This window comes from Clarias gariepinus, chromosome 28 (genome assembly GCF_024256425.1).
Source record: "Clarias gariepinus isolate MV-2021 ecotype Netherlands chromosome 28, CGAR_prim_01v2, whole genome shotgun sequence".
Taxonomy (NCBI): Eukaryota; Metazoa; Chordata; class Actinopteri; order Siluriformes; family Clariidae; genus Clarias; species Clarias gariepinus.
Genome location: NC_071127.1, coordinates 20,460,089 through 20,484,811, shown reverse-complemented (window position 1 = coordinate 20,484,811; position 24,723 = coordinate 20,460,089). Strand labels below are relative to the sequence as shown.

Here is a 24,723-nt window from a genome sequence, read left to right as displayed (position 1 = left end):
TGAAATGACAGTTTATTACTGTAAAATATATTACAGTACTGAACTGTAAAAATATATGATTTACAGTATAACACTAATATATTGGTTAGCATTATACTGCTTCGGTATGTATTAGGTTTTCTTATAAAAATTATTTCTATTTATGTTATATTAATGTTATTTATGAATTTAATTTCTTAATTTAAACAAATTGCTTGGACAAAAGATAGCCTTAAAACGTTATATTTTTATTAAAGCCAACATATAAAATACATTAACATTGTTTCCAATTAACAGATATGTGGACATTAAAATAATGGACAAAATGCAAAATATATGTTCTCAACATGTAAAATAGCAGCATACTGAAATCCTATAAATTTAAACATATATGTTGTTGCAAAAAGTGCTGTCACTTCAGATTTCACATGAACGTTTAACTGCAGAACACTGCACTGACTTTGCATAAACAACACTTCCACAGACTTCGCATGAACACTCAAATGCAGAACACTGCCCTGACTTCAAATGAACACTATTGCAGACTGACTTTGCATCAAAACACCATTAGGCAGAGCACAGCAATGACTTCAGATCCAAAACAGTATGTTGAACATGTGCTGTACTGACTTTGTATTACTGAACAAAGCCCCACTCAAAGTCCAAAAGATTTTTTATTAGGGTGTACATGGACATTTACAGTGGCTGTCTTTTTATGGACAAGTTTTCCAGTCTTTTTGGAGATCACCTTCACCTGGTCGGCCTTTGTCCCTCTCTCAGGATTTCAAAGCAATGTAGAAATAACATACATTAGGCTTGGAATCAAATGAACCTGCAATATTTTTTCACAACTGTAGTGTAAATAATTTTAAAATAAAAAAAATACAGATAATATATTTTTTTAAACATAATATGTACAGTATGAGAACAAACATTACATTATGGTGGTGCGTGATTTATGTCATTGACAGTTCTCTGCTTCCTGTAAAATCATTGCACAATTTATATTAAATAAGTTCTTAACAGATCTGGGAAATAAGGCAATATACGAAAACAATATTTACCTTTGTACAAACTCCAGGGTCCTTGAAGCTTCCTCTTGGTACTGTAGATTAAAGACGTAGTAAGTGGAAAAAACAGCAGCTAGCCCTGTGATGAAGCTTTGGTCGACACCTTCACAGATTACATGATTTTCGATGGTAATCATCCATCCTCCAATTGTGGCTTCATCACCGGCAACTGATAAAGACAACAAATTGTAATTAAAACAGTGTCTAATATGGTCATCAGTACTATATTCATTCATTGTAAAGTAAGTAACAAATTTTCAGCAGATTAGTAATTTTCATGACATAGGATGGCTAAAATAATATTGATGAGGTAGACTGATGGGAGAACCTTGCTTATCTGACACTTACACAACAGTATCAGTCGTGGAGAGGCGGGGAGGGTCAGGGTGCGCTTAACATCTGCTGCCGTGGCAGATATCTGTAGGAAACAGGCAATTGTATACAAATTATAAATGACAGAATAGCAAGCCCACTAATAGCAAGTATATTTAAATGTAAAGAAAAAACATACATCAGCACGGAGTATCAGTCCCTCTATTCCTTCATCAAAGTAGGCCATCAGCTGCTGTATTAGAGTAAACTCTCCATCTTCATCCTGGGAGACGCCAGACTGCACATCTTTGTTCTTTGATATAATCCGCAGGTACTTCCTGATTCTCTGTCCTCATTCTTTAATGGATAGGTCCAAGGCCCATAACACGTTAATGTCAGTTAGTAACTCGAAGTGATTGAAGATACCTCTTTGGGTAAAAAGGTAAGGCCACTGGATTCTCATATCTTCGATGGAAGGTGATGGAGTCTGATTTATATGTTTACGCTGAAGACAGAATGTTGTTTTCATAAGGTTAATCACTTTCCCCTTCTCACCACTGCGAATTCCTTCTTGTCTATAAATGGTCTCTAACTGTTGCCTCTTCTGCTCCAGGGTTTCATATGTTTCTTCTGGTGGCAGTTCAGGGTTAAATTGTGTGCATCCATAAGAATCACTTGGCCTCTGATGCAGTTGTCCAGGCACTTTCGAAGTTCAGAGTCTCTTCATTGTCCCTGAACGGTTCATGTTCTCAATTCTTGTTTTTAATTGACAAAGCAATGAAGTAAATCCACCACCAATGATGACACCACTCGGTGTCATATCTGCAAAACTGTTGGGGAAATGTTTAACAATGTTGCGGCAGATAATGAGACATTCATTGCGTGTGGGGTTACTCTCATATTTCCTGATTTCATCAGCTAGGATACGTATCATCTGGCGCCGCTTGTCAGGAGCAGGACGCTTGCCATTGGCAATAGCTGACTGGACTTCCACAGGCATTTTATTCCAAGGAATCTCAAAATTTTCATACCACTTACTGGATATGTTGGCTGATTGGCTTTCCTTGCTTAAAGTACAAAGTGTTGATGCGCGTAAAGAGCATGAGCTTAAGCTTGAAGATGTGCAGGGCTGTGGACTGGAGAGTGAAGACATACTTGATCTCCAAAAATTGCCAGATGAGTCAACAGATACAAGTGTGACTTGTGTAGTTTCTGAAACACATAAAATTGAAATACTTTTATTTTTTTAAAAGCAAATCCAATTTTCTACCAAGATGTAGGTTACTTTTTTCTTTTAGTATAACAATGAAATTTGAATGATAAAAAATCAATGGTAAGCATCTCTTTGACGATAAAAAAACATATACATATAAAACATACACAGCAAAACAAATAATAATATTAAGGATTATTATTATTATTACAAATGGAAACAAAAAATTACCAAGTTTGAATGCCTCCAAAAGTTTTCTTTGCTGTATAACAGGCAAGACATCTTTGAGATCTTCCTGTTGTACATATATGAGGTCTTCTATTGATTCCACACCTGAGCGTTCAAGTGAAGTGATGACATGTTCCCGAATCTCCTCAGTCAGACTGGGCAAAGCCCTGAGGACAATAGCCTTTATCTCGTTATGGATTGACATGTAGGAAAGGAATCTAAAATGTGGGGACAGAGTGGTGAAGAGTTACCAAAGACATGCCACAAACTGAATATTTAGGCAGTGAGTAAGAATCAAGAAGCTCTGATTGACTGACACAGTAATAGGCCTCCTGCACTGGTGTAGTGCAATAAGTGTTACTGTAAGGTTGACGAACAGCCTGATATACCTCAGTGATAAAATACACAGCTGAATTCTTATGAATGACAGCCTTTTTGATTTGTCCTACTATAAGTCCGTCATCATTATGGCCTATCACCACAAACATGTTGCTCTTATAAGTTGTCCCTTTTACAGTCACGCTATGAGTAATAAGTGTTTGAAGAGGATCAAAGTTCAGATGAGCAACTGACCGTATTATCTTGGCATTGTAGTCTCCAGCAATGAATTCAGTTCCCTTCTCTACTACAACAGAGGGTGGGAACAGTGTCCCAGCACTTAGAAAAGATTGTAAAAGTTGATGTCTTTCGGCAAGAGTTCTGCAGAGGTTTTTGAAATTATGAAGCTTTCTTGCACATTGTTTGAAGTAAGTATGCTTACTTTCAAACCTTAATGTGCATAAACGGATGAGTGGCCCAAACTGAGTGATAAGTTCTGGATAATGACTTAAGTAGTGATGCTTAGGCTTAAGTGGATGTTCCCCAAAACTCTGTGTTCTGGTATGCAAATATTCATCTATCAGAACTCGTAAATAGGCTACCTGACCTGTGGAAATTGCTGGTGCACAAACAAGCTCTACAATTTCTCTTAGCTGTAAGATAAGTTGCCATGCCACACTATCTTCAGGACATTTTATTTTATCACCAATTAATACTGGCAACATTCGTAGGAAACACCAATTTTGAACTGCATATTCGAAGAGTTGTGAACTGCATATTCGAACTGCATATTCGAAGAAGTGTGCTTTAGTTTTCTAAATTGGATTCTTCTCCACTGGTAAGGTAGGTTTTTAACTTTTGTACTGTTTTTGAAAACACAATTAGTTCATACTGTATACTGTACCTAGTTTTTGCTGTTTGGTAGTGTTGATTGCAGTGTGATTGAAGTAGGTCTAAAGCAGTTAGTTCTCAGGTAATTAATCAAGAGTAGTTTCAGGCTTCCTTAAGGTGTGAATTGTGGGCAGGGCTTAGCTACATATATTGAAGGTGTGTCTGTAGCGGTTAATAAGAATATCCTGCAACAAAGGTAGTGCACAGAGAATTGATTTAAACTCTTGTTTGCCAAGAAGTTACAAGTTTTTATAGACAGTTACCTCAGTCTAGCATGTGTCTTCAAACTATCTCTGTCAGTTCTCACAGACCAAGATGCTTTTACTCACACAGCAGAGGCAGATCTCCCAGAAACCTCATCTACCCTCCAGTACTGTCTCATTGTCCTGCACTGGTGGTAGGTGGGCTCTGGAACTGCCAATCTGCTGTAAAGAAAGCAGACTTTATCTCTGCCCTAGCTACTCATTACTCTTTTGACTTTCTGGCACTAACTGAGACCTGGATATCTCCTCAGAACTCAGCTACACCGGCTGCCCTATCCTCTGCCTATGTATTCTCTCACACTCCACGAGAAACTGGCAGAGGTGGTGGTACGGGTCTCCTGTTGTCCAAGAGATGGTCCTTCTCGCCCATCACCCTGTCTCATCTCAGTTTTTCATCATTTGAATTTCATGCAGTTAAGGTAACCTCTCCAATTAACCTCCACATCTTAGTTATTTACCGTCCTCCTGGCTCTCTAGGAAACTTTCTAGATGAAATGGACATACTTCTTAGTCTTTTTCCTTCTGCTAACACTCCTCTCACTGTTCTAGGAGATTTCAACCTTCCATCTGATAAACTCCAATCCTCTTTCCTTCTTCCTCTCCTTAACTCCTTCTCTTTAACCCTAAACAGCTGCCCTCCTACACACAAGGCAGGGAATTCTCTCGACCTTGTTTTCTGCCGCCCTTCCCCAGTCACAGATATCACTACTATTCCTCTTCATAAATCTGATCATTACCTGGTATCCTTCACCATAACCCTTCCCATTCTATGTAAACCTAACCACCAAAATGTCTCTTTTACCCGCAAAAACCTTCACTCTGTCTCCCCTTCCTCTGTGTCTTTATACACCCTATCATTTCTCCCAGACCCAGACTCCTTCTCCTCTTTACCACTAGAGACTGCGACTGAAACTTTCCTCTCCTCTCTCTCCTCATCCATAGATCTCCTTTGCCCGCTGTCATCTAAACCAAGGAAGACGTCTTGTCCTGCTCCTTGGCTATCTGATGTACTGCGCAACAACAGGAGAGAATTAAGAACTGCAGAAAGAAGATGGAAGAAATCACAGCTTGATGCAGATCTCATCTCTTACCAGACTCTTCTTTCAAAATTCTCATGTGATGTGACTTCTGCCAAAACTACCTTCTTCAGACAAAAGTTGGAAGCGTCTGCACATGATCCTGGCAAACTCCACAACATCTTCTCCTCACTACTCAACCCACCGACTCCTCCTGCCCCTTCCTCTCTGACTGCTGACGATTTTGCCACATTCTACGATGGGAAGATTGCAGCAATCCGCCAGTCCTTCGCTCTCAACCAAACTCCTACGGCAGAACCTCAGGACCTTTCCTTCCCTCCTTTAGTAGAATTTTCCAACTTGTCATCTGACGAGATTCAACAGATCATCTCGTCATCTAACCCCACCACCTGTTCATTAGACCCAATCCCTTCCACAATGCTCCAGGCCATCTCACGAGACCTCCTTCCCTTCACCACAGCCATCATCAACCAATCCATATCATCTGGTCATGTTCCTGCCGCATTTAAGAAGGCGAGGGTTATTCCCATCCTCAAGAAACCCTGCCTGGACCCATCAGAAGTTAACAACTATCGCCCGGTATCACTGCTCTCTTTTATTTCCAAAATTCTTGAAAGAACGGTTTATAATCAAATGTCTCTTTAACCAATCTGGATTCAAAGTGGCACATTCCACAGAGACTGCCCTTCTGTCAGTCACTGAGAAGCTCCATGCTGCTAGATCTGCTAAACTTTCATCTGTCCTCATCCTCCTGGACCTGTCAGCTGCATTTGACACCGTGAACCACAAGATTCTATTATCTACTCTTACAAGCCTTGGAATTTGTGGAACAGCGTGGCAATGGTTTGCTTCTTACCTAAAAGATAGGTCATATGAGGTAACATGGAGGGGATCTACATCTGCCCCACGTAGACTCTCTACTGGTGTCCCGCAGGGCTCAGTACTTGGTCCTCTTCTGTTCTCCCTCTATACCCGGTCTCTTGGTAAGGTCATATTATCGCATGGATTCTCATACCACTGTTATGCAGACGACACCCAACTTGTTCTTTCCTTTCCTCCCTCTGACACTCAGGTTTCCACCCGGATCTCAGCATGTCTGGCAGACATCTCATTTTGGATGGCTGCTCATCAACTGAAGCTCAATCTCAGTAAAACCGAACTGTTGTTTATTCCTTGTGACTCATCTCCAGGTCAAGACCTTGTGATATCCATGGACAACAACCAAATCACTCCCTCAACCACTGCCCGCAATCTCGGGGTAACCGTGGACAATCATCTGTCATTTTCCCCACACATCGCTAACCTTACTCGCTCTTGTCGATTTCTTCTTTACAATATCAGAAGAATTCGCCCATTTCTTTCTTCACAGGCTACTCAGGTGCTTGTTCAGTCCCTTGTTATTTCAAGACTGGACTACTGCAACTCACTCCTGGCAGGCCTGCCTTTGTCCACGATTCGTCCTCTGCAACTGATCCAGAATGCAGCAGCACGACTCGTTTTTAACCTTCCCAAGTTTTCCCACACCACCCCACTCCTCCGCTCCCTGCACTGGCTTCCTGTAGCTGCCCGCATCAAATTCAAAACACTGATGCTTGCCTACAAAGCTAAAAATGGCCCAGCACCCACTTACCTCTCTGCGCTAATTACACCACGAACTGCACCACGTTCCCTCCGATCCTCCAGCACTGCTCGCCTCATCCCACCATCTCTCAGGGATCGAGGGCGGCATTCATCCAGGCTCTTTTCTGTTCTGGCACCTAGGTGGTGGAATGAACTTCCTCTAGATGTCCGTACATCAGAGACTTTGACTATCTTTATACGACTCAAGACGCATCTGTTTCTCCAGTACTTGGACTAACCCAAAAAAAAAAAAAAAAAAAACTCAGATGTGTTGGACTAATGGTACTTAGTTATTAACCTAGTTAACCCAGTGTAAGTATGTATCCAATGTTGTAAACATTAAAGCACTTTTTGTAAGTTGCTCTGGATAAGAGCGTCTGCCAAATGCGTAAATGTAAATGTAAATGTATGAGTTTTCCAGCCCCAGGGTTAACCTCAGATGGTTTGTTGTTAGCATCATTGCCTAAATATTTAAAATGATTTATGCGCTGATTCAATTGAAAATAAGTGAAGTTTTTCTCTTTTGACACAAGGTGGTTGAGGTATAACGCCAAATCAGTTGAAACAATGCCCTCAAAAAGGTCATGACCAAGGCAAGGAGGTAATCCGGGCTGACATACATGAAAATATGTGAGCTCATTGAAGATGAAGTCAAATTTAACACCACCACAGTCACGTGATTCTACATTACAACTTAGGGCCTCAACATGTTTCTGAAATGACTCTGGCGTGCGGTCAGGGCCCTTGGCCAGAGGGTCTGCCAGAAATGCTTCCCGATTAATCTCACAATACCTGCAAAAATGTGAGCTTCTGCTCAAATTACGGTTCGGAAGATCCCAGGTTCAAACCCCACAACCACTGAGTTGCCACTGTTGGGCTCTTGAGCAAGGCCCTTAACCCTCAACTGCTCAGATGTATAATGAGATAAAAATGTAAGTCGCTCTGTATAAGAGCGTCTGCCAAATGCCTAAATGTAAATGTAAATGTAAAATTTTCTGTGAAGCCCCCAATATTGTGTGAACCCAAATTGTCACCTGAAATTGCATAAATGGTTCCTTTGAAAAGCTGGCCATCTGGCAATGTTACTCCATTTGTCTCAAAATCCTTTAAATCATTCACCAGAGAGCCAAACACTAGATTCTGTCTTGTTCTCGACATAACAGCACAAGTTGCATCTGATCAAGACTCAATCTGTTGTGTGGCAAAATATTTGCAAGTGTCAGATACATGGCTAAAATCTTGTGCTTTTTCCTCCCTGACCCTAGGGGGTTTACTACTTCAAAGGCATCCTGATAAAGGATTATGCCGATTGAAGATGATGTGTGCTTGAATAGCAAGTTCTTTTTTATGTTTGTACCATCCCATAAATCCTGAAAAATATTATTAGGCTGACCTCTAGTTTGTATTTGCTGTAGCTGGTCTCTCACTGACTCTGAGGACAAAAGAGACACAATCGTGTTTTTTACAGGAATATATTGCACAAAACATTCGTTGCCCGACTCATTTTTACCAAGACAAATGGATTCTGGCTCTACATAACTGAAGTTATTTTTGAAAAAAGTTTTTCTCTTATGGTCAGTTTTAAGTGCATGAGTATTACAAGCCCTGTGGAGATTTCATGGTATCAATCACAGTGTTTATGTCAGCTTTAGTTAGTCCAAGCAATGTTAATTTATCTACAAGTTTGAAAATTAGGTGTGACTGATTTATCTCATGTATTTCCTGATAGTGCTCAATGATTGTTTGAATAGTAGAGGATGGAAGGAGCAATTTAGATTGAAGTTTCAAATAAAACAAGGCTAAATGTCTTATAAATTCTCCTTCATCTTCCTTTTCTGGGCACACATCCATTTCTTCTAAACTAAAATCGTCAGTTTGCATATCACAACTTGTATTATTACCATCACTAGTACCGGCAGGATTTGCACCTGAGTCGAGTAAACTTTCATTAGAACAGTGTTTATGCTTTCTTGAGGCATGTGATGTGAATGTAGACTTGACTGTAAATTTTTGGTTACACCTTCTGAAAGGGCATGTAACAGTCTTACCTTCAGTAATGTGGTTTTTCAGGTGTAAGATTAGACCCCGGATATCCTCACACGTCGAGCTGCAAAAGTCAACGTGACACGTTAAATCATCTGTTTTATCCAGTTTAGTCTTATTTTTTCCAAATTTATGACCATATGTGTGACACTTGACCGCTGAAAACTTAAAAAAAACTCTTGTGCACTAAGGAAAACCGCACTTAAACGTTGCATTAGGCAAAAATATATGCATCCGCATGTGCCTCACATGGGTAAAGGAATTGCTGCTGGTTTTATTGCAAATTTCGCAAATGAACATTTTCTCCTGCAGTCAGCAAATTCCAATAGCAAAATAACAATAATTATTAGCAAATAATATAATAAAGGCTAGTACAGTGTAACAACGTAAATAATAAAATTGCATTTACCTCAACCAAGGAGGAAAACACCGTGCGGGAATGCCGTTTATCTTGACCAGTTCAGCTTCAGCCGATAAGTTTATAGTCGGGACAAACCACAAAATTGTTGCGTTCTAAAACTCTTCCTCCTTCGTTCTTTAACATTCACGTACACCAGGTGAAAAGATGAGGCTAGATTTGATGATCTTGTTTAGATTCAACCTGCAGGAATCTCTTCTAAGGAGTTGTGTGCGTCAGCAACAGCATCGGACATGTGACTAGACTTAAAAAATACTGTTCTTTACCGTAGAATTAAACAGTAGTTTGCAATTAAAAGTTTTTTTTCCAAAAAGGGTTTGCATTCACAGTATTCAACTGTATTTTTGAATAACAGTGCCTTACTGTTGGAAAATCCCCGTTTTTTACAGGTATTTTTTACAGTTTACACATTGATGGAGCAGCTGTGGAAGTTGGAGCTAGAAATATTTTCTGTTTGCCTTTGACGTTTATGAAAATTTACAAATCTAATATTTCATTTCAAATACAGTGTGTCTGTCTCTGTCTAGTTCAGTGAAAAAAACATTGTAAACATTTTGTATATGTCCCTAAAACTGATGTCCATCCTGTCATTTGGGGAAACTGTGAGAAATTGGTCGATATAATCAGTGACATCACCACCATCACCCTCACTGGAAAGAATAACACTGTGAGTACATTACGTATTTACACGTATTTTATCATTTTCATCATATTGTGATTGTAGTTTGATGTCAAGCTTCATATGTCGACAAGAAATTCAAAATATGTGATAAACAGGACACAGTCACGTGCAACAGTGGATCACTTTACTAACTGAAGATCCACCATGTGATCATAGGATGGAATAGTGAGGGACATTTCTTAGATGAGTGCTAACAAATAAACAAATAAACAAAACCTCCCCCACACCTGACACACACTCACATACACTCGCTCTCTCAACCTGTCTTCCTGAGCTGTGCTTTACACAGGCCAAAACAAGCTCTGTTTCATATCCCACATACAGCGCTCGGCCAGTGCTCACACATCGAGCTCACTGACAGGACTCGCCTTCAGTTCGGACCAGAGTTCTTACAGCGGTGCGACCTGTAACGAAATGCGCAGTCCGCCGGCTCGAGCTGCAGGCGCGCGGCGCACGTTTATGGCTGCTGCGCGAGAGTGCGGCTGTCTAACCGACCGTGTCGGGCCTCGGAAGAAAGAGGAAAGGCCTTTCTCACTAAACGTGTGCTTGAACGGTTGAGATCTGCAGTCAGGACTCGGATATTCGCAGAGAAATGTCCGGAGAAAACACACTCGCTATCGTGTGACGGAAGCGCAGTCATTCAGCGGCTGCCTGGTTGAGTCTACACCGCTCTCATATGTGCTTTAAGATCAGAGGGGAGGGAGGTTCCAGTGTTTTACTGCGCGCTCAGCGTTACACTCGTTTATTCTACTTAGATCCCTGAGAGAGAGAGAGAGAGAGAGAGAGAGATGGCAGAAGTGGCTCCCGCGCCCGCCGCCGCGCCGGCCAAAGCGCCCAAGAAGAAAGCAGCTTCGCGACCAAAGAAAGCCGGGCCCAGCGTCGGCGAGCTGATCGTCAAAGCGGTTTCCGCGTCCAAGGAGAGGAATGGCGTGTCTCTCGCTGCCCTGAAGAAAGCTCTGGCTGCCGGTGGATACGATGTGGAGAAGAACAAGTCCCGCGTCAAGCTCGCCGTCAACAATCTGGTGAAAAAAGCGGTTTTGGTTCAGACAAAAGGCATCGGCGCGTCTGGCTCTTTCAAGCTGAACAAGAAGCAGACCGAAGCCAAGAAAACCGTACCCAAAGCGAAGAAGCCGGCCGCCAAAAAGCCCGCAGCAGCGAAGAAGCCCAAGAAGGTAGCAGCCAAGAAACCCGCCGCCGCCGCCAAGAAGTCTCCTAAGAAGGCAAAGAAACCCGCCGCTGCCGCCAAGAAAGCCACCAAGAGCCCCAAGAAGGCGAAAAAGCCTGCGACCCCTAAAAAGGCAGCAAAGAGCCCCACGAAGGCGGTGAAACCCAAGACTGCCAAGCCCAAAGCATCCAAAGCTGCCAAGCCTAAAGCGCCCAAGGCGAAAAAGGCAGCTCCTAAAAAGAAATAAACATATTAAGTTTATTTCTTTCATATTTCCCCCTAAACGGCTCTTTTAAGAGCCACCCACGTTGTCGCTAAATGAGCAATAATCCACTTTTGTCAAACTACATGAATAGAATAACCATGTTATTTAATACTATAAGATTCTATGGAGTCTTATGATTTCGAGAATTTGTTAAAGTTTACACTTCAATCTAGTCATGTAAGAGTATTGAAATGCATGTTAGCCGGAAGTATACGAGGTTTTTGATTCAATTCTATTTCAATTCAATTTTATTTGTATAGCGCTTTTAACAATTGGCATTGTCCCAAAGCAGCTTTACACAATCAAAAGAATTTGAATGTGTATGAATCAAAATGGTCAGATAGTCCCTGATCAAACTGTTAAGTAGAAATGAAGTGCACAGCCAATTCCCCGGTGCCTAATTACCAATTGGAGTGTTAAATTAACACCAAGCAGTGTTTATATTAGTCTAGTTGGACTCAAAGTCTAAAAGTGTTAAATCAGCACTGGGTATTTTAGTGTGTGTCATTAGGCAAAACGGGCTGGACAGAAATTAATCTGTTATCTTTTGATGAGACAGGGGCGGGGTTGGAGAGAAGTCGGAATTCAAAGGCGTGTTAGTGATTGGCTGGTTTGTCACAACGATTGCAGCCAATGAGGATGCAGCAGTTTAGGCTATATTAGAGAGCGCTAGAGAATGATTGCTTACGTTTCCTGTTCGAATACGTTAACGTAGTAAATCATGTCTGGAAGAGGCAAAACCGGTGGAAAGGCTCGTGCTAAGGCTAAGACTCGCTCATCCCGAGCCGGATTGCAGTTCCCCGTGGGCCGAGTCCACAGGCTTCTCCGTAAAGGGAACTACGCTGAGCGCGTTGGTGCCGGCGCTCCGGTCTACTTGGCCGCTGTGCTGGAGTATCTGACTGCTGAGATCCTGGAGCTGGCTGGTAACGCCGCCCGCGACAACAAGAAGACCCGTATCATTCCCCGGCACCTGCAGCTCGCTGTGCGTAACGATGAGGAGCTGAACAAACTGCTCGGCGGAGTGACCATCGCTCAGGGTGGTGTGCTGCCCAACATCCAGGCTGTGCTTCTGCCCAAGAAGACCGAGAAGCCGGCCAAGACCAAGTAATTTCATTCACTGCTGCGTTTCAGTATCCAAAGGCTCTTTTAAGAGCCACCCATTTTCCTTTAAAAGGGCGTTTTCAGTTCATAAACACTATACAAATATGAATTATAAATATTTTGTAATAAGAGATCATTAATTCTACAGTATCAGTTAGATCAATTTAAACATTCAGTCAAAATAAATGTGAATGTTTTTTTTCTTTTTAGTTGAGCAGGAATATGTTTAAGAATATGAGACCGGAATAGTATTTTCAGAGTGAAACCAATATTCTCCAGTCACGGAAGAGTCAAGATTTAATTGTGTGCGACACTATATACTGGCCATGTGAGAGTTGTGTTCGGCAGACAGTAATATTTTGAACTGCAGTGCTGTACACACGTTTTTCTGGAGACGTTTATGGAATGAATACATGTAAAGATTTAGTTCATTTTCTCCCTTTGAGTTCTTCCGACCTATAAGGTATGTGATGCTTTACTTAAAACAGACCCTTACTGTAAATGTAGTTTTTGGTTAAGGTAATAAGTTTCAAACCGAGTCGGTGGGAGAAGAGGAGCCAATAAAAGTGAAGCCTCGTTACGTTACAGAGTGACGCAACGCGTTGGAACCAATGACAAGCGGTGCTTTCGAAACGCCCAATCAGCGCAGCCGAGCGTTAGGCAAGAACCAAGCAGACCGCGCGTAAATCAACCGGTGGTAAGGCGCCTAGGAAGCAGCTCGCCACTAAAGCCGCCCGTAAGAGCGCGCCGGCTACCGGCGGAGTGAAGAAGCCTCACCGCTACAGGCCCGGCACTGTGGCTCTGAGGGAGATTCGCCGTTATCAGAAGTCTACCGAGCTGCTCATCCGTAAGCTGCCGTTCCAGCGTCTGGTGAGAGAAATCGCTCAGGACTTTAAGACCGATCTGCGCTTTCAGAGCTCGGCTGTCATGGCCCTGCAGGAGGCGAGCGAGGCCTATCTGGTCGGTCTGTTCGAAGACACCAACCTGTGCGCTATTCACGCCAAGAGAGTGACCATCATGCCCAAGGACATTCAGCTGGCCCGCCGTATTCGCGGAGAGCGCGCTTAAACATCAAACTCCGTCTAATCTACACAAAGGCTCTTTTAAGAGCCGCTTAATTGTTTCAAAAAAGTCGGCGTTTTCCAGATTTGTGTTTGTACACATTTTCATACACAAATTGGCTGCAGTGAGAAGCTTACACAAAAGATCATGGGGGTATTCCAGAAAGCTTGGTTAACTTACCATTTGGTTAATATTAACCTCTGGGTTGATTAACCCCAAACCCGCATACGTTATTTTTTGACAATTAAGCCAACTCTCTCTCTTTAGCCGGGCTTGAATTCCTCATATGCGCGCATTAAAATCTCTTTGAAGTATGGCGCTTATTTTTTCACTTTGATTTTCCATTTTGACTCGTAAAATCGGCAAAGTTTAGAGTTAATGACCCAGAGTTAGTGCGTGTACATAGACATTTTTAGGTTCAGGATAGGGTGTCATTAAATAGGGCAGACAAGGGTATCCTTTGTTCCCCAGCAAGTAACCATTGTACTGTCCTGTAATAATTTAAGTGTACTATATATATCATATATTTCATTAAAATAAAAAACATTGTATAGAGCAAAACATACCCTGCTGAAATGTCTGGCATAATGATGACTTGTGGAAAATTCTGCCATCATGCACAGATCCTGGCCATTTTGCATCATCATTAGTAATATTGTGAGTTGCGTCACATATTAAAAAAGTAATGAGTTTAATGATTTTACCAAGGCAAAAAATTAAGCACACAAAATTAAGTTGTTACCTGCACAATGATACTATAAATAGATTTCCTATTAACATAGTCTACCTCATTTATTGAAGGAGCTTTAATAGGAATGTGGATGCCATCAACGCACCCAATCAGGAAACCCTGAAATAGAATGTCATATACAGTATGGAAGGATCAAGTGTGTGTATGCAGGATGAATAGATGTATATAAATAGTATGACTACATATTAAATATGCGTCATCGATTTTACTACAGTATAAAGGACAAACCTGCCACTCTGTGGAATTCCTCTTTAATAACACGGAGAGGTTTATGGACAGGGAACTGTACCAACGTGTGGAAGAAGTGTTTAGGTGCCAGACATACAGTTGCCTTTCCCACATGCTCTGCATTACATGCTCCACATTGTACAAAAAAATGCCCTGACGCAAAAAAAGTGCTATGTACAGAATGTTTTCTTAGCGCAGACCCGCCGTTTGTGACATTTGCAATATGTTTCATTGTGTTAAGTAAATTAACGATTCTATTAAAACCCAATAATGCTCTTTCAAATAATTATTAGAAAATTTAAAAAACATTCATATGTGGTCTTATAAAATTCTCTCCCGGCGAAAAAAAACGTCATATAATTTGTGCCTCCACGTCCATGGGATCATCATCAAAAGGGCGCGCCATGCTGAATAACCTTCTGAAACAAACTTACCCTGGAACATAAAAGAGTAAGTTGCTATGGTTACATACATACCCAGAAAGTTACCTCCGTTTTTGGAACCAAAAATTGAGGTTATCCACTAACTTAACTTCAAACTGATCCGGGTATGTCACATAACCTGCTTTCTGGAATACCGCCCATGTATCTATATGTTAGATAATAAAATACAAATAAAAGAAGGTTTCAGGAGTCAATTAGTCACTTAAACCTTGTGTATAGATTCATTTGGTGGTCGGATATACACGTAATAAAGTCTGTCTTGACAAACGTACACAAGCATTTGAAATTAAGACTTTTGTGTGTTCTGTAATAAATCTAATAATAATAATAATAAAGTATGCTAAAATAATAGAGAATATTTAAAACTTGTTCTTCAAAACTTGCATGATAGTTGTTTCTCTGTACATGATAACTAGTTTAATAGTACTCTTGTTGCTATTTTTCCACCACCAAACAGAATGACCTTACTTCAATTAAATCATTTAAATAATATATTTTAAGGTGTTTAGTGCGGTTGTATTGAGACACTCTGTGCTGGTATATGCATTTGAATGTTAAGGCTATTTCAGCAGAATGGCTCAATTTGTTCACCTTCACATTGTGCATAAAGTAGTAGGTGTGTGTGTCTCTCTCTCTCTCTCTCTCTCACTCACTCTCACACACGCGCGCGCACACACACACACGCGCGCGCACACACACACACACACACACACACACACACACACACAGTTCATGTATGAAAATGATTCCTCAAAGTCCCAGAACCAGTCTTTCATACTTTCACAGAGTCCTGGAATATGGCCATCAGGGAAGGTGCTGGATGGAAATTGTAAATGCGTTCATTTTATTTTGAGGTTCATTTCTCTTTTGTGTTTTAATAATGTGTTGAAGGGTTCTTAACCCAGGTCCAGGAATAAAAATTAATGGGTTGGGTTGGCCTTGGACAAGAGCCTAAACTAAATAAGCTACCTTTGACAACAGAATTAATTTGTTAATTAGTCAATTCGGTTTAAAATCCGCTGTCCAATAAAACACTCAGGTTTCTAGCAGTTGGTTTTACATAAAATTTAAGGGAATTAGTCTTAGGAAAAGGGTCAACACAGGCTCCACTACATTGTGAAAAACAACAGGCCACCACAAATAGTGCAATATTTTGTGGACTGATAAAAGCAAGATTGTCCTTTTTGGGTCTAGAGGCCGCAGACAGTTTGTCAGGCCCCAAACACTGAATTTAGGCCACAGTACACGGTGAAGACGGTGAAGCATGGAGGCACAAGCATCATGATATGGGGAAGCTTCTTGTACTATGGTGCTGGGCCTATTTATCACGGATCAATTTGAGTCCATCAGAATACTTAAAGAGGTCATGTTGCCTTATGCCGAAGCCAGCATCATCTTGGTTCCAGACCAACAGGATTGACGTTATGGAGTGTCCAGCCCGATCCCCAGACCTTAATCTAATAGAAAACTTGTGGGCTGACATTAAAAAATGCTGTTTCTGAGGGAAAACCAAGAAATTCAGAGGAATTGTGGCGTGTAGTACGATTGTCACAGATGTGAAGCAGTTCTCAGAAAGCAGGTTATACAACTAAATATTATTTCAGAGATGCACAAGGAAGATTAAACTTCAAGCATTTTTGTTTAAACGGTAGATTCATTACTGTATAAAGATGAGTGATGACACTGCCATTACTTTGAACAGGCTAATATTTGTTTTTCTTTACTTACATTAAACTGATAATACATTTCACATTTTTCTTTATGTTCTGATCCAGAATAAAACGTGCAGGGTGTCCAATGCATTAATGTGATTTAAATTAAAAGTTATTATATGGATATGGAGCTTTACTCACTTTTTTTCAACAAGCTATTATTCTGAACACCACTGTAATATTACTCAAATAGAAGTAAAAAGTGAATGCAACTCATTAATACCCACCTTTGGTTGCGGGCTGAGTTAATTATATTTCTGAGAGATAACTTTCTATCGACTCAAAAAGGTAAATCTCCCATTGATGTAGTTAGTGACTAAACCCATTTTGATCAGTGAAACTACAATTTTCTTTACCAGATGCTGCTATGAAACCCGCTCAAACGTGTTATCACAAAAACGAGTTTAAATGAGTAACAACTTTTTCTACCACACATACGTTGAGAAGCAAAGAAAAAAAAAGTCGCTCTTTGACAGAAAACATGGGTGGCTCTTAAAAGAGCCGTTGTGTTGATGAAGGCGGCGGTGACGCGCTTTACTTAGAGCTGGTGTATTTAGTCACGGCCTTGGTGCCCTCGGACACGGCGTGCTTGGCCAACTCACCGGGCAGCAACAGGCGCACGGCGGTCTGGATCTCCCTGGAAGTGATGGTGGAGCGTTTGTTGTAGTGAGCCAGACGAGAGGACTCACCGGCAATGCGCTCGAAAATGTCGTTGACGAACGAATTCATGATTCCCATCGCCTTGGACGAAATGCCGGTGTCGGGGTGAACCTGCTTCAAGACTTTGTACACGTAGATGGCGTAGCTCTCCTTCCTGGACTTTCTGCGCTTCTTGCCTCCTTTGCCGGCGGTCTTGGTCACGGCTTTCTTCGAGCCCTTCTTGGGGGCGGTCTTGGCTGGCTCAGGCATGGTGCTGATTTTCTTCAACGAGACTGAGAAAAGAATGAACAGCTCCGCCTCGCGGGCCCTCTATGTACAGGTCACATTGTAACTAAGCACAAGCCAAGAACGGATTTTGATTGGTCTATATTAAAAAACTCTACACGTGAGGGACCTCCTACCACACCACTCTTTTCCTGTTACTCCTCCCCCCTCCGCTTCGCTTTGTGTCCCTTCCCGCCGTTTTAGAGTCGCGGGTTAATTTATTTTTACAATAATTTTATTCAGACATTAAGTAGATCACGCGTTCAACCTACAGAAAAGAACGCAGATATAATGTGTATATAAACGTGTGAACCACACGAACTTTAAATGCTTTGTTCATTTGTCTTTTGTTTTTTTTCCATCTCAGGGAGTTTTTCCTTGCCACTGTCGCCGTCGTCCTAGGCTTGCTCATCAGGGACAATCATATAATTTTGATTCATACACATTCACATTTCATACAAACTTAATTCTTTTGATTGTGTAAAGCTGCGTTGTGATGATGTAAATCGTTAAAAGCGCTATACAAATAAAATTGAATTGAATTTTGGTGTTTTAAATGTATTCGAAGGCTTTTAAATAATAATTATTAATTAAATCTATATCTAATTATTCCTACAACTCGAGAACCCAAACACATCGACTTCCGACTAACACCGATTTACTTTATTTACTAAATACCTAACTGAAAAATCTAATTTGCTCATTCGCTTCATACTGACATTTTTAAATGGCGTTTACTAAATCGTAAATGCTACACTTCAATTACAACACATCAAGAAATAAAAACTCTTTTGTTGGAGATGTGGATGGCTCTTAAAAGAGCCGTTGTGTTTGCGTTGTTAGCTGTTGGGAGTGTTTAACCGCCGAAGCCGTACAGGGTGCGTCCCTGGCGTTTCAGGGCGTACACCACATCCATGGCGGTGACGGTCTTTCTCTTAGCATGCTCGGTGTAGGTGACGGCGTCGCGGATGACGTTCTCCAGAAACACCTTAAGTACACCGCGAGTTTCTTCGTAGATCAGGCCAGAAATACGCTTTACTCCGCCACGGCGCGCCAAACGGCGAATAGCGGGCTTGGTGATTCCCTGGATATTATCGCGGAGAACCTTACGGTGACGCTTAGCGCCTCCCTTCCCGAGTCCTTTCCCGCCTTTGCTTTTTTTTTTTTTTACTGAGAAAAGGCATATAATGATTGTAAATGATTACAGTGACAATCACATTACATTACAATATCCACAACGATAATTTCATTCAAAGGACAAATAGGTCAAAGGGTAATAATAAGAAATAATAATGACAATTATTATTATTGTTATAATTAATAATACAATAAGAATAATTATAATAATAAATAAATTTGCAAACAAAATTTAACAATTGTTATAGTTCATAGAGTCCACATCTATAAGGACAGTGCATCCCACATAACAGAATCCCCCAATGTTTTGTTTATAGTCCTTTGTTTTTTCAGATGTATTTGAATACTTTTAACAACTTTTTCACTAGACACAAATTGTTGATCAATGGTCATCCTAGAGCGTGTTCTCCAAAGTTTTGACTTTGTTACACATATTATATACCAGAAAACATCACGTTCTTTTTTATTGTATTTTCCATTAAAAATGCCATAAAACACTGATTTCATATTAATTTCAATTTTTACACCAATGTCACTTATTTTGTCCCACACTTCCTTAGAGCGATAACATTCGAGGAGAAAATGTTCAAGCGTTTTAATCTCTTCACATCCTGGCATGGGACACGTGGTCGTCTTAACAAAACAGCTCCATTGGACTACTGCTCTTACTGGGAGTTTTCTTACAGCCACCAGCCAGGATGTGTCTCGAATGTTCTCAGAGAGGTTTTTATTTTGTAAGTTTTTTATGCATTCAGCATTTTGGTCAATTTCAAGATTTTTAAATGCTATTGTTTGTCCATGGATTTGGTCATTAATTAAAGTAAAGATTTTTTTATTAGAGTCATTTATCCAATCAATGTTTATATCTCTATATTTATATGTAAAATCCGAAAATATAAGTTTATAGTAGGGTACTGCAGTTCTGAGGCGGCCTTTCTTTTGTTTCCAATTGGTGATGTTTCCGATCCATTTCGCATTTCTGTTGATCCCGCTCGAGATTATTTTAATAGCAGAGATTTTGGTTTTGATGCCGAAATCGATGGCACCTAATCCGCCTAGGTCTCTGTTCTTAAATAACAATGTTCGTTTAGTGACTTCTCTGGTCGTGTCCCAGACGAAGTTACAGCATATTTTGTTAAGTTTTTTTATCCATTTATCTGGTGGTGGAAAGATACATGTTAAAAACATTATTTTAGATAATATAAAGGTTTTGATAATATTAATTCGCACTTTGTAACTTAAGTTCCGCATTTTCCATTCATCTAATTCTTCCTTAATTACATTTTCTTTTTTAGCCCAATTATGTTCAACACATCCTTCGTTGTCAATGTAAACTCCCAAAACTTTTAAATGTTGAGTCTCTGGAATTTGGACATTAAATTTCTTGGTAGGATTTCCGATCCATACACATTCAGTTTTATTCATATTTAATGACGCTCCCGAGACTTTTTCATACGATTTAAAATGCTCGAGTATTATTTCTAGGTCATGTTTTGATTTAATAAAAACTGTAATGTCGTCTGCATAAGCAGATATTACAATTCTGTTCTCCCCTAATTTTACTCCTTCAAGTCGCTCGTCACTTTGAATTTTATGAATTAATGGACTTATTGCCAGAACATAAAGGGCCGCACTCAGGGGACATCCTTGTTTAACACCTCTCCTTATTGTAAAAGACTCCGTCAGATGACCATTGACATTGACTTGCATATTAGATTGTGCATACAAACATTGAACCATTTTTATAAAGTGTTCAGAGAAATTGTACATTCTTAAGACTTCCCATAAATATTTTCTAGATATAAGATCAAAAGCTTTTCTTTGATCCAAAGCCACCACGTAAAAACCGGCTTCGTGTTTCTCATACACAAGTTCTCTTAAGGTGTTTAAATTGTCCCACATGAGTCTACCTTTAATTGCACACGTTTGCTCTTTGGAAATAATTAAATCTAATATTTCAGTCATACGATTCATGATTATTTTTGCAAAAATTTTATAGTCTACATTCATTAGAGTTAAGTGTCTCCAATTATTAATGTCTTGTGTGTCTCCATTTTTATATAGTAAGGATAATATTCCATCATAAAAGGAGTCATACATGAAACTTTTGTTAATGCCCTCATTGAAAGCCTTAGTTAACAGTTTAGATATGTCTGTTGAAAATGTGTTATAGAATTCTAGAGGAAGACCATCTTTCCCTGGTGATTTTTTAAAATTTAATTGCTGAATTGCTGTGTTGACTTCGCTCTCTTTGACTTCTTGATCTATATTTTTTTGAAAACGTAGTTAGTTGACTTTGATCATTTAAGAAGGTTTTTAGCAGGTTATCCGAGCCTTTGCCTCGTCCTGACATCGTGCTGCTTTTGCAAAGTTAAGTTGTCAAACGGCCAGCTATCATGTATTTATTCGCCTCCAAAGGACCTACTTGAGACCAGGCGAGGGGGCGGGACTAAAACCACCCGCGGAGTAATACAATATTTTTATACAATATTTTGTAATACGTTTTCTCTGGTAATGATGGTACAAGGAGAAGTATCCCCCCCCCCCCATCAAAAATATATAAAATAAGCGATTATATTTTATAGAAAATAAATCATACATAATTAGTGTAAGGTTAAACACTGACATGGACCACAGAAACAAAACTGGGATTTAGAGCATATCTGTGGCCTTTAGGTACCTTTTCTAACCTTTTCTAAGTCCACTATAACTTTAGGGCACCTAGAGCAGCACTGCAGCTAAGGCTCCTGTTCAGCCGATCACCACAAACATTTATGTACACTTTCAACCCAGTCCAGGGAAAGTTATAATCCAGACAGTCATTTTCTATACTGCTTAACCTGTACAGCGTCACTGAAAGAAATCTCATGACAAATGAAAGTCTAGAGCACATAAAAACAAAGGATATCAGTGAGACCATGAGGGATGTGTTGTGGCTCATCATTGTTGGTCGTCTGGCTGTACGCTGTGTTGTCAAAAGGAATTGTAATGTTACGTCCAAAACCTGTTCTGATGATGAGACTATTGAACACTTACTAATACACTGTCACCACTCAGCTGAGATAAGGCGCAAGATGAATTCAATTGGATTGACTAGAAATATAGATGAAAAATCATTAATGTATGGAATTTTTATAGAATATTTCTCAAAAAAGTTAAAAAACGTTAAAAGTTGAAACCTTTTTTGGCTAATAATTTGCATAGCTAATAACAAAATATTAAGAACATGATTTAAAGTGACAGCACAACAGTGACAAATATCTGCTTACACTGTTTTTAAACAGATTTTTATAGAATTGAATAGAATTAAGACAACAAAAGACAATTGACCGCAGGACTGCAAATAAGCATCCATGGGACATGATAAAAATATAAATCAAGGCCAACGTAAGTATCAGTAGTACTTTATGATTCGCAATGTATAATGGCATATCTGTTGAAACATTGTAACATATCAGTGTATAATTAGTACATCAAGTAACAGTGTAAAGGTGAAGCATTTTATAAATGCACATTTGGTGATTTTATCTTAAAATATGAACATTTACAAATAAATTGGGGAAATACATTAAATAAAGTAATTTATAAATATATCCGAGACAAAAAGAACAGAGAAATTATCAAACACAAACATCTAAAGGATATCAGTGAGACCATGAGGAATGTGAAGTGACTCATCAGTGTTGGTCGTCTAGCTGTACGCTGTGTTGTCAAGTGGAGTTATGTTTTGTTGAAAACTGTTCTGATAATAAGATGATTGAACACTTACTAATACACCGTCACCGCTCAGCTTAGATATGGCACAAGAGGAATTCGGTTAAATTGACCATAAACATGAATGAAAAAATAACAATGTCTGGAATTTTTAAAGGACACTTAACAAAAAAGTAAATAATAATAATAATAATTTTCAGAGGTACATGAGAAACTTTTAACTGTGTTCATACGGTGTATGGTTCAAGCATTACAAGTTTCCCCCATGTACATTAAAGCTTTTATTTTCAATGTATCCAGCTAGTCATTTGTGACCGGGAAAACAAAAGGTATTTTGTGCCTTAGAAAAAAAAAATCTAATAGAAGGTTATAAATAATATGCATTATCGTGGATTTATAAATGGGCCAAACAATCCCAGTCATCCCAGTCACGTTGAGTGAGAGTCAAAAACAGGAGTTAGATAAAATTAATTTTTTTTATATTGTGCTTTTAAAAATGGTCATTGTCTCAAAGCAGCATCACAAAAATGAAAGAAATTCATAAAAAAATAATAATAATAATAAAAAAATAATAATAATAAATAAAAATAATAATAATAATAATAATATTGATAATAATAATAATAATAATAATAATAATAAATTGTGTATGTGTGAGAAAAGTGTGTCCAGATAATAATGAGATGAATAAATGAAATGTCTCTGATGAGCAAAAATTTATATAGTAGGAGTTTATTTATTTCATTGTCCACCAAATCTTGGTGGTTTTTTTTTCTTCTAGTGTTCATGTTATATTAAGTCATACATACTTTTTATTACAACAAATTAAACAACGAATCTCGGACATCCAAAGGGGTAGGAGGAGGACACTAAAAGGGGGAATTATGTTAAAATGCTCTTCATCAACTACAGCTCAGCAATCGATACCATAGTTGTTTACATCACACAGGACCTGTCATGGTCCTGTCACGGTCCTGTCACATCAACACCGTGGTGAAAAAAAGCCCGACAGCGTCTCTACCACCTCAGACGCTGAGACTTCAGAATGCCCTCCAAGGTGCTCAAGAACTTTTACTCCTGCACCATAGAGAGCATCCTGACGAGAAACATCACAACCTGGTTCGGGAGGGTTAGAATTTGATGTTACAAATTCCGGGAACTTGAGCTACTTGCCCAGGTCAACCCGCAGCTCCCGGTCTGCTGAAGATGAAAGGAGGCTGGTTGATTTTTGCTTTGCTTGCGCCTGCTCACCAACCCTTACGAAGGCAATACTTCTCTGGCTCCCAACATATTTCTTGTTGGCCACTGCCTGTAAAATGGTCTCTGCTATACACTCTGCTGTGTCTCTGCCTTCCAGATGTCGTTCCAGGTGATCTTGGGCCAGGACCAAGTCTCGTCTCGCCTTGCCCTGAGCCTTGTTGTACTTGGATTGCTCCCAGTCCTGCTCGCCCCTTTGCCACTGTGACCACAAGTGCCTTGTGTCTCAGCTGAGACTCTGCCAACTCAAGTCCCTCTTGTGCTCTCCACTTCCTTCCTGTTCGCACTTCAATACCTGCTGCTGTTACTCTAGAATCTCCAGAGCCTTGGTAGACTAGGGCCTCTCTTATTTCATTTCCATTTATATTCAATTTATATTCAACTTCATTCCCACACAAAAAGTCCATAAATTCTATATCTCTGTATAGTACAGCTGTTTCTTATTTTCTTTATTTTTCATATTTTTCATATATGTTTCTTATATTGAATATTTTGTACTGTACAGTAATGTTATTTTATTTTAATTTTATATTTTATTTTATTCTTAGTTAAATTTACCTTCTGTTTTCTTTTTCATATTTATTTCCTAATTTGTGATGGCGGCGCACGCTAATGCAACGGCTTTTCGAGCTCCCGGAACCAAGCCTCTAGATAGCACACCAGATACAACAGATATCGCTTTTTCAGTGCTGAAAATGCGAGGGAAGTATAGCATAACTGAACTGTTGTACATCAGAGACAGTTCGATTATTTTTATTCCACCAAGACTAAAATCTGAACTCGGAAGACAGCGGCTCCTGAGAACATCGGAGTGGCGTAGCAAAACGCAGGGGACAGAGGGCAATAGGAAACGATGTGCTCGCAGACAGAAGAGAGAAAAGCGGGCAGGA

General features: G+C 39.8%; 4 protein-coding genes and 1 pseudogene across 4 annotated transcripts; 3 read left to right on the top strand and 2 right to left on the bottom strand.

Moving 5' to 3' along the window:
• Positions 1-12,621, top strand: part of LOC128516130 (histone H2AX-like) — a 197,602-nt pseudogene extending 184,981 nt beyond the window's left edge.
• On the top strand, positions 10,848-11,486 carry LOC128516137 (histone H1-like). Its single transcript, XM_053490444.1, has one exon. It carries the CDS (start codon positions 10,863-10,865, stop codon positions 11,484-11,486), a length of 624 nt encoding a protein of 207 aa, XP_053346419.1. The 5' UTR covers positions 10,848-10,862.
• Positions 12,622-13,075: 454 nt separating the features above from the next.
• On the top strand, positions 13,076-13,730 carry LOC128515631 (histone H3-like). Its single transcript, XM_053489715.1, has 2 exons — positions 13,076-13,102; positions 13,266-13,730. Exons 1-2 carry the CDS (start codon positions 13,076-13,078, stop codon positions 13,671-13,673), a joined length of 435 nt encoding a protein of 144 aa, XP_053345690.1. The 3' UTR covers positions 13,674-13,730.
• A 3,602-nt stretch (positions 13,731-17,332) lies between these two features.
• On the bottom strand, positions 17,333-17,716 carry LOC128516157 (histone H2B-like). Its single transcript, XM_053490466.1, has one exon. It carries the CDS (start codon positions 17,708-17,710, stop codon positions 17,336-17,338), a length of 375 nt encoding a protein of 124 aa, XP_053346441.1. The 5' UTR covers positions 17,711-17,716; the 3' UTR covers positions 17,333-17,335.
• An 865-nt stretch (positions 17,717-18,581) lies between these two features.
• Positions 18,582-21,215, bottom strand: LOC128515630 (histone H4-like). Its single transcript, XM_053489714.1, has 2 exons — positions 21,158-21,215; positions 18,582-18,895 (listed from the first exon to the last, which is right to left on the bottom strand). The coding sequence occupies exons 1-2, from the start codon at positions 21,213-21,215 to the stop codon at positions 18,582-18,584; spliced, it is 372 nt and encodes a 123-aa protein (XP_053345689.1).
• Positions 21,216-24,723: the final 3,508 nt, after the last annotated feature.

What these genes read in the sequence shown, in the direction of transcription:
- LOC128516137 (XM_053490444.1), top strand. Translation starts at nt 10,863, where the DNA reads ATGGCAGAAGTGGCTCCCGCGCCCGCCGCCGCGCCGGCCAAAGCGCCC.
- LOC128515631 (XM_053489715.1), top strand. Translation starts at nt 13,076, where the DNA reads ATGCTTTACTTAAAACAGACCCTTACT. An exon ending in ACTTAAAACAGACCCTTACT is followed by an intron (nt 13,103 to 13,265) that starts GTAAATGTAGTT and finishes GCCGAGCGTTAG; the next exon opens with GCAAGAACCAAGCAGACCGC.
- LOC128516157 (XM_053490466.1), bottom strand. Translation starts at nt 17,710, where the DNA reads ATGCCTGAGCCAGCCAAGACCGCCCCCAAGAAGGGCTCGAAGAAAGCC.
- LOC128515630 (XM_053489714.1), bottom strand. Translation starts at nt 21,215, where the DNA reads ATGTCAGGACGAGGCAAAGGCTCGGATAACCTGCTAAAAACCTTCTTA. An exon ending in AACCTTCTTAAATGATCAAA is followed by an intron (nt 18,896 to 21,157) that starts GTCAACTAACTA and finishes GCCTTTTCTCAG; the next exon opens with TAAAAAAAAAAAAAAGCAAA.